We start from the raw sequence: 14,400 nt of genomic DNA on the forward strand, positions 1-14,400 counted from the left end.
TACCATGCCAGGAGACAAAGAAGCCCAATGTGCTCTCTGCAGAAGTAATTTAGTTGGATCTGTAATATCATGTTAGATGAGGAAGGTCTTTTTACTCCAAAATTCCTATACATGCTAAAATGTACTGTGCATGGAAGAGAGAGAGAGAGAGAGAGAGAGAGAGAGAGAGAGAGAGAGAGAGGTGGGGGTACGGGGTAGTGCGAGAGTGTTATTTTAGCTGTCGAATATGTCTGTTTGGTCTTCTTCAGGGGTAGAAAACATGAATGTTGGTGGTTCCCAATTCCTGAATTTCTTATTAAAAAGCACAGATCATGATAGGATAATATTCACTATTTACTTTCAGAACATAAGGATTAAGTGTAGAATGTTTCCATTTAGAAGCAGTGGAGTCTTTTTCATATAATAATCCTAAACAAGAGACAGCATATTACTTTTCTTATGAAATACACTTTTTGTGCTTTATTCAAAATTTTATTTTACAGAACAATCACAGTATTCACAGACAATGAAATATGCACATTTATTTTCAACATAATTCATTATCAGCTTCTTATTGATTATTCAGCACTGTCTATTGAGAATGGAATGAGATAAACTGCTTGTAAAAAATAAGCAAAACACACAAAAAAAGAAAATAAAACTAAATCTCACTTTTTTTTCTGAACACTGTTGGGTCCAAATGACAAATGCACAAAAACTGAAGTGTAGCTGTGTAGAAGATCATCCACTACTGAAATACGTTTGCGTTTTGGTGCTTCAATTCCAGACTCTTGTGTCTTACCTGGAAGACAATAAGAATGTTAATTGTTTATTTGTATATGTTCCTATGTCTATGAATGTCAGAGAGAAAACCACATACATTATTTATATGTTCCACATATCATACTTATGAATTCTTGCTATAATGAGGAGTGACTCAATTATATAGTGCCCTTTCTCAGTTAAAAAAAAAAAAAAAAAAAAAAAAAAAAAAAAAAAAAAAAAAAATTACGGCAAAATGTTGACTATTTACTTGCCTGTCTTATGCTGCTGCTTATTTCTTTTCTTTTTACATGTAGTGGTTTATACTCTGAAACTTTCTGGCAGATTAAAACTGCACGTCAGACCGAGAGTCGAACTTGGGACCTTTGCCTATCATGGGCAAATGCTCTACTGGCTGAGCTCCCAAGCACAATGACCCGTACTCACAGCTTTTCTCTCATGAGTATCTCATCTTCTACATTTCATACTTTACAGAATCTCTCCTCTGAAACGTGCAAGACTAGCACTCCTGGAAGAAAGGTGACTGCGGAGACATGGCTTAGCCACAGGATGTTGGGGAATGTTTCCAGAATGCAAACGTCCCGAGCTTGAGTCTTGGTCTGGAACACAGTTTTAATCTTCCAGGAAGTTTCATATCAGTGTGCACTCTGCTGGGGAGTGAAAATTTCATTCTGGTTTGTACTCTTTTCACCCCCTCCTTTCCCTCTCTGTCACACACACACACACACACACACACACACACACTGTTGACTATATACTTGACATGATAAACACAGTTTACTTCATGTCATGTACTAGCTGAAGAATGAGGTAGCTATGGTACTGTGCAATTAAGAATCTTTGGAAGAAATGTATCATCAACATCCAATATTGCAAACAGTAGGGTAAATAAACATACTCCAGAGCACTACCGTTATTTTCACTATTAAATACAGATAAAAAAAACTATACATTAATTTACTGTAATTACAATACATTAAAAAATAAAGTATTTTTGAAGTAAACTGCAGTGTTTATTATAAATATGAAATAAGTACAAAAAATCAGTTTTCACGATACAAATTTCAATTTTGAGGAGAGGGTAGAAAGAAAAATTATCACTTATCCGCAAGGGATAGTTTGCCATGGTGAAGACTGTAGGACTGAACATACATTTTAAAGCTATGTTCATTACATTATGTAGAATGACAGTCTAAGAAAATTGCGATATGGTGGTTCCCTAATTCCTTTGCATACCTGCTGCTGCCACCGCTTCATCCTTGTTGAGCAGATGAAAACTTGGCTTGTGTTCTTTAAGTCAGGGTTGATGGTGCTTTTAGTAATTCCTATGTACATAGTTCCTATGTGCACCTGATTACATGTGCAATGGATTTTGTATACTCATGCCCTTGCATGTGTACTTAATTGTATATAGAATTACTAAAAGAATCATTGAAACATTGTTTACAGAGTTAACAAATTTGACTCTTTGATAATATAGTTTTAACAACGTTCAAGCATTACAATTCTAGGATGTACAGAGAAACCATAGAAATTAAAAACACAAAATCAATTTTACCACAACAAATTAATGGCTAAAATTAGACATATGTGGGGCTTAGTGCTGTTTTCTTTGTTTAGCATTACATCTTCTGATGTACAATCTCTGCAACACATGTCAGTGTGACTCCATGGTATTTGTCAGTGCTAAGATGAAGTCATAACTCAGGAGTTATCATTAAACAGTTCAACTGTTCTGGCCAATAAAACTAGTTTTCATTTGAAAATTAATTATGTTTTTGTAGTGTCTGAGTATATTTTACACAGGAGGAGATGAAATATCAGGCGCCGGCCGCGGTGGTCTCGCGGTTCTAGGCGCGCAGTCCGGAACCGTGCGACTGCTACGGTCGCAGGTTCGAATCCTGCCTCGGGCATGGATGTGTGTGATGTCCTTAGGTTAGTTAGGTTTAAGTAGTTCTAAGTTCTAGGGGACTGATGACCACAGCAGTTGAGTCCCATAGTGCTCAGAGCCATTTGAACCATTTTTTTTTTAAATATCAGGCACAGAAATGCACCTTAGATCAAAGCATAATGCACCCAAAACCAACGTGTTAGCAACTGTATTACGAAAAGGATATCAATTTTTGACAATATAATGTAATTGGATAGATAAAAAAAATCTACTCATCAGGCGCAGGCAGGAGAACACACATACAGAAAAACGTATTACATATGCAAGCTTTCAGACACAAGGGCACACTTATAGGATGGGGTGAGAAGAATCTCTCCTCCTCATCCCGTCTGGTAAATGTCCCCTGACCTGGGCTCTGATTGACTTTTTTGCACTGTAGCCCTTTTCCTAAACCTTTCCAATCCTTTTCCTTTGCACCTCTTCCTCCCCCTTCAACCCTCCTGCCAGAAGAACGAGCCACTGCCTCCGAAAGCTTGCATATGTAATACCTTTTCTGTGTGTGTTCTCCTGCTGCCGCTTGGTGAGTATAAAACGATATATTGTTGCTCGCCATATAGGGGAGACACTGAGTCGTGGACAGGTATAGTGAAAAGACTGCTGTACATTTAAGCATGTGGCCAAAAAGACTATTCCTGAAATAGGAAACACACACACACACACACACACACACACACACACGACCACTGTCTTCAGCCACTGTGTGGGTGTTTCCTATTTTGGAAGACATTTTTTGGCTGAAACCTTAAATGAATAGCAGTCTTTTTATTGTGCCTGTCTGCGACTCAAAGTCTCCTCTATATGGTGAGCAGCATTCTTACCCTTTTCATAATACTGTCATTATTTCATCCTGGATTTACCACTGTTTAAAAACAATGTGTGGCAATTTTTGATGGTTTGATGTTGTTTCTTCTGGTTTAGACTTCTAACAATAAAAACTTTGCAAGATTATTCTGTAAAGATTTAAAAACAATTCCCTTCTTAAAGCTTATGGTTGTGAAGCCTACAGTTATTTGCCCTATGACGAAATTCTGGCCAAAGTTCTTCACATCACACTGCGTGCGAGACAACCAGAAGAATGTTTACCCAAGTTGCAAAATTCAGCTGACATGACAAACTTTCATGCTTATAATGCTTTTTGCCACTTAAATGGTGACAGGAAACACACACACACACACACACACACACACACACAGACAGACAGACAGACACACACACAGAGAGAGAGAGAGAGAGAGAGAGAGAGAGAGAGAGAGAGAGAGAGGGGCGCAGAGGGGGGTGGGGGGGGGGGGTATGTGCTTGCAAGCTGCCACCAGAGAGAAATTCCAGCCTGAGACTGAGAAACTCTTTGTTGATCAGTGCGTGGCTAACAATCAGGGCCCAAATTATAAAGTGCACAACTCGGCACATTTTGAAATTTTATAACAGAGCCAGTTCTAACATGACAGAGGAATAAAAGTAGCACAGTCAATGAAGGAAGTTGTTGAAGTGGCCGACAACCAAATTAAATAATGTTTGCCCATTCAGAAGAGGAAGAAAAAGCAAACAGCTCAGAAATAAAGTCAGCAACTTCTAAACGTTTTGTTGGGTGCTGTCAAAGTGGAGTGAGGAGCTGTTACATCAATTACTCAAATACAATAAATTTAGAGAGATACTGATGCATTTGACAGCACTTACTAACAGGAGGTACAGTTCCTGATACTGCTGGTAGGAATACAAATAAATTATTAAGAAACAGTATCACTCAGTTTTTTAAACCACAGTTGCTTTCTCAGGAAGAGACATGAGAAACAGAAGGGCAAGATAGGAAAGAGGTGGAGGGAGATCACTCAGAATCAATTTAAGAGTTATCCAAAAGATACAAGACCAATGACAGTATTAACAAGGCATGGCACTTTGTATGCAGAGGTAATCACGGTAAACAGCTGGGTCATGGACATTGCTTGGTGGACGAGTCCAATGAAGCCCTCAGCACACAAGACCACCACATATGCTTATGGTTGTGAAGCCTACAGTTATTTGCCCCAGCAGTACTTTGTATATGATTTTGCCTTGGATTCGATTTGGATTCTCCATAATTTACTCACACTAATCTCAGCTTTCGCCTACGGATATTTTGGTTCATGACTTCCAATGTGAAGTAACTTGCCCTCATATCTGTGATAGCACTTATTTTGAACATTACCAAGGCTTCTTTATGCTCTCTATGTTCATTGACATATCAGTCAGTTTTTATGTACTGGAAATCTTTACCTCAAGCACTGCTTTGCGGGCCTAAAGAAACAGAGGTTACTGCGTAACAGTTGTAAAACAAAGGACAGGACTGTAGATAGATAGAGCCTGAATGAAACATGTTTGGCTGTCAAAAGAGCAATGTGTGAAGCCTTCAATGTCTATTGCAGCAGAGTATTGTCAAATGATCTTTTACAAAACCCAAAGAAATTCTAGTTGGATGTAAAGATTGTTAGTGGCACCAGAATTAGTGTCCAGTCCTTGTCAGTGAGATGGGAACGAAAAATGAGGGTAGCAAAGCAAAAGCAGAAATCCTTAACTCCGTTTTTCAATTATTTCTTTACAAAGGAAACTGCAATTTAATCCTTGTACCACTCAAAAGATGAGTGAAATAATTATTAGTGTCAGTGGTGTTGAGAAAAGCTGAAATTGTTAAAACTGAACAAAGCTCCAGGGCCTGATGGAATCCCTATCAAATTTTATACCGAATTTGCAGCTGAGTCAGCTCTTCTTCTCACAATAATCTACCGTAGATTCATCAAATAAAAAACTGTGCCCAGTTCTTTGAAAAAAAGCATAGGGCACACACATCTACAAGAAAGGTAGTAGAAGTGATCCACAAAACTTCCAATATCCTCAACATTGATTTGTTTTAGAATCTCAGAACATATTTCGAGCTCAAACATAATGACGCATATTTAACAGAATGACCTCCTCCATGCCAACCAGCATGGATTCCGAACACACTGATCATGTGAAACCCAGCTCGCACTTTTCTCACATGACATACTGAAAGTTTTGAGTCAAGGGAGGCAGTATTTCTCGATTTCCGAGAAGCATTTGACTCAGTACCACACTTATGCTTATAGTTAAAAATATGATAGTACATGGTGCCAAGTGAAATTTGTGACTGGACTGATGACTTTTTGGTCTGGTGGACACAGCATGTTGTCTTGGATGCAGAGTCATCATCAGATGTAGAAATAATTTCTGGTGTTCCCAGGAAAGCTTATTGGGATCCTTTCTGTGCATGTTGTATATTAATGACCTTGCAGAGAATATTAACAGTAAAATCAGACTTTTTGCAGATGATGCAGTTACTTATAATGAAGTACTGTCCGAAAGAAGCTGCATAAATATTCAGTCAGGTCTTGACGAGATTTCAAAGTGGTGCAGAGATTGGAAACTTGCTTTAAATGTTCAGAAATGTAAAATTTTGCAATTCACAAAACAAAACAAAAAAAAACAAAAAAAATTAGTATCCTGTGACTAAAATAAAAATGAGCCACTACTGGAATTGGCCAACTTATACAAATACCTCAGTTTAATACTTTTTAGGATTATGAAATGGAATGATCACAAAGGCTTAGTTGTCGGTAAAGCAAGTGGTAGACTTTGGTTTATTGGTAGAGTACTGGGGAAGTGCAGTCAGTCTACAAACGAGATTGCTTACAAGTCACTTGTGTGACTGGTTCTAGAATACTGCTCAAGTGTGTGGGGCTCGTGCCAAATAGGACTAACAGGGGATATTGTACGTGTACAGAGAAGGGCAGCATGAAAGGTCACAGGTTTGTTTGATCCATGGGTAAATGTTACAGAGATACTGAACTGGCAGAGTCTTTAATATTGATGTAAACTACCCTGAGAAAGTCTACTTAAAAGTTTCAAGAACTGACCTTAAATATTGACTCTAGGAAAATACTCCAACCCCTACACATACTTCACATACAGATTGCGAAGATAAGATTAGAATAATTACAGCACATGCAGAGGCATTCAAATAATCATTCTTCCCACACTCCCTACATGAATGGAATGAGAAGAAACCCTAACAATTGGTACAATGGGATGCATCCTCTGCCATGCACTTCATAGTGGTTTGCAGGGAATAGATATAGATGGAGACTTATTCTTTACATGTACTGACCAATCGTATCTCATGAGACATTAAAATGGTGACTCAACCTATCAAGCATTACTGACTATTCATTATGGAACCTAAGTTTTTGGAGCTGCGGTGCTACCTATTAACTCAGCAGCAGCAGCAGCGATCTGTTGAGATGCTGGCTGCACAGAGGCAACCAGCAGCTCCTCCCACCCCTCCAGTCCATTGGTTGACCAGTTCTGATGAGGCACAGGAATCTTATGAGGTCTATCTTCATTGGTTCATGCTCTATTGTAAGGCAAGTAAGAAGCACCATTTGTGAAGTGATAAAAAACTACACCCACTTAAAGTACCTAATAGTATAGTTTTCCGATATTTGTGACTTCTTGTCCAAATATTGTGGACAATAGGTATGTATTGTACCTGCTAGGCATCAATACACTATGTTCCCTGACTCACTAATTTGTAAGACCTTGGTCATCAGTCCCTTTGTTTGCAAAAATTGCAAAGTTTCCTTACGGGAATTTGCTTATCAGGAAAGACACTGTCAGATAAGCTCCAGATTGTGAAGTATAAAGTGCGGCACAAGATGGTTCAAATCACATCTCGTATGATACAAAAATTGCCCAATCTCTTGAAATGGCAGAGTTATCACATAAAGTGATGTGTACTTCATAAATGCCTAGCACTGCAGTCAATTTTCATCTGATGAAAATCAATCAACATCAGTATCAGATGTACCATCACACACTTAAAAGGCAGCGTTGTATCACATGATAGTTTGTACAGTAAGTAGTCATAAAATACTGTCAGTGTTGCTAGTTGCTTCAGTACAAGGGTTTAAAGCATATTATCCACTTGTCTGTTGGTACGACACCATGTAGAGGCTACTCCTCCATACCTTTTCTGTTAGAAAATCACAGTAGTAAGACACACAAATTGTGTCCCACATATTACGTCAAACATGTATGTCACGATTCCTTCTCTTGTGACACACTGTGTCATGCCCGCAATCGGAAGGGATGTCTGGTGGATGACTGAACGAGGTGGTAAGCAATCAATGCGCCACCCCATGTTATTTCAGTGCATCTGAAGCACTGACTGGGAACCAGTGCAAACTAATTCTCACCACTTGATCAATGGTATTTCTGTGGAATTACAAGTTGATACTGTGTCTACCATGTTGCTAATAAATGTGGAAACATGACGACCATAATCTGCAGGTTGGAAACTGAAGAAATTGCAAAAAGGTAGTAAATTAAGAAGATGGGACATGGATAAACTGAAGGAACCAGAGGCTGTTCGAGAGTTCCAAAGGGAGCATCAAGCAACGTTGGACTGAAAAATGGGAACGGAATACAATAGAAGATGAATGAATAGCTTTGGGAGAAGAAATAGGGAAGTCAGTAGAGAACCACACACCTAAAAAGCCAAGGGATAGCAAAATCCCTGGAAGGCAAAGGAGATACTGAATTTAATTGAAGAAAGGGGAAAATATAAAAATACAATAAAGGAAGCAAGCGAAAGGGGAAAATGAGTTTGACAAAAAGTGAAAAGTGTGAAATAGCTACACAGGAATGGTTAGAGAAAAATTTAAGGCTGTAGAAGCACGCATAACTACGCGAAAGACAGATGCTACCTATGGGAAACTTAGAGAGACATTTGGAGAAAAGAGAAGCTGACTGAAAAGTTGGTGCTGAAAGTTAATCATGAATTACGTTGTGAATCATCGATGGATCTGTGCAATTTCCGCTTGGTTCCCAGAAGCACATTTCAATTTTCAGACCTTGAAACTTCTCAAATAAAGTTTTGTACTGTGTCACTGTAAACAAGTATTGGGCGGTCAGCCGTCTGGTCGCTAGAGATGAATTGGTAGCAGTATTACTTGGAACTGTTTTCATACAGTGCAGCTAAAAATTTCAATTCTTTTCTAGTCCAAGTCATTGGAGAAATTTATTTGCCTACCTTGTTAGTTGTAGAATGCATTTGAGAATCAAACACAGGTTCTCTGCTCCCCAGCCAGATGCCTTGATCACTATGCCAATGGCACTTCCATTGCGCAGTGATTACCTGATCGATGCATAAGTGGTATCATTACAGTTTCTTTCCTTAATCTCTAGGAAAATATGTGGTTGCGAATCTCATATACGATGACAAAAAATGCCTTATTTTCAATTATCCCTCACTCCTGTTAATTTGAGTAGATTTTGCAATGTCAACTGCACAGAGGAGGGGTGTTAAGCTTAAGAGTCTTTTGAGTTTAGATGGTACACAAGTGACCTACCAAATATGAGCTGAATTGGTTGGCCATATCTGAGGTCTTCCCCACGTCACTATTACTGGGATTCCTGGGAGAGCCAGCTATGGCAGAACTATTCCACCTGGTATGCAAGATATATGAGAGAGGTGAAATACCCTCCAACTTGAAGAAGAATGTAATAATTCCAGTTCCAAAGAAGCACGTGTTAACAATGAACACTATCGAACCATCAATTTAATAAGTCATGGTTGCAAAATATTGACATGAATTATTTACAGAAGAATGGAAAATCTGGTAGATGCCAACATCAGGGAAGATCAGTTTGGGTTTCGGAGAAATGTAAGAAGACAAGAGGCAGCACTGACCTTATGATTTATCTTGGAAGACAGGTTGAAGACTTGAAATAAAAAATTGGACAGGTGCGAGTAGGACTTGTATGCTGGAGGTTCTGTACAAACTTAATTATGTATACAGACAGTTCAACAATTCTGGGAACTGAGAATCTCAACCATTTTTTCCTTTTCTCACCATTTAAACTGGCAAGATACCAGTCCCAGGAGCACCAAGATTTTCGTGAAGGTTTTAATTCCAATAACATAAATGTGACAAAGTCACGCAGGAGGCAGGTGACCATTATTATAATAATCAGTAGGTCTCCATTCAGGCTAACTGGGTCTGCGAGTGTTTGTTTCACATACAACTTGAAACGCCATATCTATGTGCAATAATCACTCCTGGGTATGGCTGGTGATGGCTAAATTCTGAAATGCATCATATGACCAATGAAGTCATTCCTTGCCTAATGTTTGACTTTTATCACCGCAGTCCACTCAGTCTGAAAGCAGAACTACCAACTGTTTTACTTTCAAATTTGACACTGGATAATGAATGACAAAAGAAATATCTTTTTTGTGTGATATAAATACAAATTAACAATTCTCAGATATTTTGTTTCACTTAGGTGAAGGTTTTGGTGAGTGACTTTGCGAGTATTAAACTATTTTACATAAATGGCCATATCTTTTGATTGCACTGATTTAGAAGCTCCAATGTTTATAACACCACCAAGGGACCATAGATCTTAGTATGGTCATAATTTTCAACTTGATACATCTACCCGTTTCTGAGAAAAAGGGTTTTTAACAGTCGAACAGACAGACAACAAAGTGATCCTACAAGGTTTCCATTTTTACCAATTGTGGTATGGAATCCTAAAAATGGCTCTAAATAACATAATAAGCAATTTCTGAAGTTTTTGTGTAAAATGGAATGTAAATGCTGTGATGTACCTTTTGCATTTCTTGCTTTTATGTTTTCGTTTTCTTTAAAGGCAATGAGAAAAGATGAAGCGGTAGCGCAGCAAAGAGCCTGCGCCAACTGTTATGTATTTTTGATTTTCAAATGTTAAAAAACAACACGATGTTTTTCCTCTTTCTTGGTAAGAAGAGGGACTTGCTCTCTACTAATGAACGAAGGTAGACGCACATTATTTTAGAGCATAATCAGTGGTAGCCATTTTGGTTTGAGAGACTAAGGAAAAAGTCTGTATTTTTGATGTATGTAGAAGAAATAATACATTCATATTTCGTAAGTGCAAAATTGTGTTATTATTCCAAGTAGTACTGCAATATAGAAGAATTCAAGACATCCATCTGTGTACTTTGGAGCTAATATGAAGATCCGATTACATGAGGAATGATGTACACGGTCAAGATTTTGTAGGTGGATATGGCGATTGGGTTGGTTGGTTGGTTTGTGGGATTAAAGGGACCAGACTGCAATGGTCATCGGTCCCTTTTTCCAAAAACTTAAAACCGCCCAAAGAGAATAAAAAACGAACAGCAGGAAAGACGTCAGACGACACAGGACGAGAAAGACTTCGACAGAGATCAGACAAAACAAATTAAAACACACAGAGTGTGACGGTGGTTGGCCGACCATAGAGAAAAAAAAGGAGGAAAAGCCAACCACCAAGAACACATTAAAAACTCAGTTTAAAATCAGACGCTAAAAGCCAGAATCAACACTAAAAAACATAAACACTCAGATTAAACTATAAAAACCCCCAGCTCGATTAAAACGCAAAACTAAGTCCACCATGGCAGAGTCATCTAGTAAAAGGGCAGGGAGCGTACCAGGCGGCGCAAATGTCTGCCTGAGCACAATTAAAAGCGGACAAGTTAATAAAATGTGCACCACCGTCAAAACCGCCCCACAGCGACAGAGAGGCGGGTCCTCACGACGCAATAAATAACTGTGAGACAATCGGGTGTGGCCAATGCGGAGCCGACAAAGAACAACTGAATCTCTGCGAGTGGCTCGCATGGATGACTGCCACACACGCGTCGTCGCCTTGAGAGAAAGGAGTTTGTTTGGCGTGGGCAGATTGCGCCATTCAGTGTCCCAAAGCGAGAGAACTTCGCGGCGGAAGACTGCCCGCAAATCAGTCTCCGGGAGGCCAATGTCCAGGGTGGGTTCACTGGTGGCCTGTTTGGCCAGGTGGTCAACACGTTCATTGCCCGGGATGCCGACGTGACCGGGGGTCCACACAAAGACCACAGAGCGGCCGCAACGCGCAAGAGTATGCAGAGACTCATGGATAGCCATCACCAGACGAGAACGAGGAAAACACTGGTCAAGAGCTCGTAAACCGCTCAGGGAATCGCTACAGATAACGAAGGACTCACCTGAGCAGGAGCGGATATACTCTAGGGCACGAAAGATGGCGATCAGCTCAGCAGTGTAAACGCTGCAGCCATCCGGCAAGGAACGTTGTTCGGAATGGTCCCCTAGAGTTAGCGCATACCCGACACGACCAGCAACCATCGAACCGTCAGTGTAAACAATTCCAGAACCCTGATACGTGGCCAGGATGGAATAAAAGCGGCGTCGGAAGGCCTCTGGAGGGACTGAGTCCTTCGAGCCCTGTGCCAAGTCGAACAGAAGGCAAGAGCGAGGAACACACCACGGGGGTGTACGCAGAGGTGCCCGGAAAGGAGGTGGAACAGGGAAAAACCCAAGCCCGGAGAGAAGCTCCTTGACGCGTACGGCGATCGGACGACCCGACCGGGGCCGACAGTCTGGCAGATGGACGACTGACTGCGGGAACAGGACACGGTAATTTGGATGCCCGGGCAAGCTAAAAACATGGGCAGCATAAGCAGCCAGTAATTGTTGGTGTCGTAACCGCAGTGGAGGGACACCTGCCTCCACTAGTATGCTGTCCACAGGGCTGGTGCGGAAAGCACCAGTTGCAAGGCGTATCCCGCAATGGAGGATTGGGTCCAGCACCCCGCAAAGCAGATGGGGAAGCTGAGCCATAAGCCAGGCTCCCATAATCCAGACGAGACTGGATTAACGCCTGGTAGAGCCGGAACAGGGTAGATCGGTTGGTGCCCCAGCGGGTGTGGCTCAAACATCGCAGAGCATTGAGATGCCGCCAACACGCCTGTTTGAGCTGCCGGATATGAGGCAGCCAAGTCAACCGGGCATCGAAAACCACCCCCAAAAACCTGTGTGATTCCACCACTGAAAGAAGTTCACCGTTAAGAGAAAGCTGCAGCTCCGGGTGGACAGTACGTTGCCGGCAGAAATGCATAATGCAGGTTTTGGCTGCCGAAAACTGGAACCCATGAGCTACAGCCCAAGACTGCGCCTTGCCGATAGCGCCCTGTAGCTGACGTTCAACAGCTGCAAAGCCGGTAGAGCTGTAGTAAAGGCAGAAGTCGTCAGCATACAGGGAAGCGGAGACAGAATTTCCCACGGCCGCAGCGAGCCCGTTAATGGCTATTAAAAACAGGCAGACACTTAAAACAGAACCCTGTGGCACACCGTTCTTCTGGACTTGGGAGGAACTATACGAGGCCGCAACTTGCACACGGAAGGTACGATACGACAGAAAATTTCGGATAAAAATCGGCAGAGGACCCCGAAGACCCCATCCATGAAGCGTAGAAAGGATGTGATGATGCCATGTCGTATCGTACGCCTTCTGCATGTCGAAAAAGACAGCGACCAGGTGCTGACGGCGGGCAAAGGCAGTACGGATGGCCGACTCCAGGCTCACCAGATTGTCGGTGGCGGAGCGGCCTTTACGGAACCCACCCTGAGATGGAGCCAGAAGGCCCCGAGACTCCAGTACCCAATTCAAGCGCCGGCTCACCATCCGTTCAAGCAACTTGCAAAGAATGTTGGTGAGGCTAATGGGACGGTAGCTGTCCACCTCCAGAGGGTTCTTTCCAGGTCTCAAAACGGGGATGACAATGCTTTCCCGCCATTGCGACGGAAACTCCCCCTCGACCCAAAGACGGTTGTAAAGATCGAGGAGGCGCCGCTGGCAGTCCACTGAAAGATGTTTCAGCATCTGACAGTGGGTGCCATCTGGCCCAGGAGCGGTATCAGGGCAAGCAGCTAGGGCACTGCAAAATTCCCACTCACTGAATTGAGCATTGTAAGATTCTGGGTGGTGGGTGCGAAACGAAAGGCTCCGACGTTCCATCCGCTCTTTAATGGAGCGGAAGGCCAGTGGGTAATTGGAAGAAGCAGAACTAAGAGTAAAATGCTCTGCCAAGCTGTTGGCAATTTCGCCGGAGTCTGTACAAACTGCTCCATTCAGTGAGAGCGCAGGGACGCTGACAGGGGTCCGATAGCCATATAGGCGTCGGATCTTGGCCCAGACCTGCGATGGAGAGACATGGAGGCCAATGGTGGACACATACTGCTCCCAGCAGTCAAGCTTGCTTTGGCGGATAAGGCGGCGGGCCCGCGCACGCAGCCATTTGAAGGTGATGAGGTGTTCAATGCAGGGATGTCGCTTGTGACGCTGTAGCGCCCGCCGGCGATCTTTAATCGCTTCAGCGATCTCAGGCGACCACCAAGGCACAGTCTGCCGCCGAGGGGACCCAGAGGAACAGGGAATGGCAGTTTCAGCGGCAGTAACGATGCCGGTGGTGACCGATTGAACCACCGGATCAATGTCATCATTAGAGAGAGGCTCAATAGCGGCAGTGGAGGAGAACAAGTTCCAGTCAGTCTTATTCATAGCCCATCTGCTAGGGCGCCCAAAAGAGTGACGCCGTGGTAGTGACAGAAAGATCGGAAAGTGGTCACTACCACACAGGTCGTCATGCACACTCCATTGGACAGACGGTAAGAGGCTAGGGCTACAGATTGAAAGGTCAATGGCGGAGTATGTGCCATGCGCCACACTGAAGTGTGTAAAGGCAACATCATTTAAAATCGAGAGATTGAGCTGCGACAATAAATGCTCAACGGTGGCGCCTCGACCTGTTGCCACTGACCCACCCCACAGAG

At 42.2% G+C, this 14,400-nt stretch overlaps 1 protein-coding gene across 3 annotated transcripts in view; it reads right to left on the reverse strand.

The window, feature by feature from the left end:
* Nucleotides 1–486: 486 nt before the first annotated feature.
* LOC126194894 (F-box only protein 22-like) overlaps nt 487–14,400 on the reverse strand; it is a 213,153-nt gene continuing 199,239 nt past the window's right edge. For 2 of the 3 annotated variants that reach the window (XM_049933246.1, XM_049933247.1), the window contains exon 10: nt 487–781. In XM_049933246.1, the coding sequence (XP_049789203.1) occupies nt 648–781 (134 nt within the window). In that variant the 3' untranslated portion in view covers nt 487–647. The remainder of the gene's footprint in view (nt 782–14,400) is intronic. The other variant, XM_049933245.1, reaches the window with a different exon arrangement.

This window comes from Schistocerca nitens, chromosome 7 (assembly GCF_023898315.1).
Source record: "Schistocerca nitens isolate TAMUIC-IGC-003100 chromosome 7, iqSchNite1.1, whole genome shotgun sequence".
Lineage (NCBI taxonomy): Eukaryota > Metazoa > Arthropoda > Insecta > Orthoptera > Acrididae > Schistocerca > Schistocerca nitens.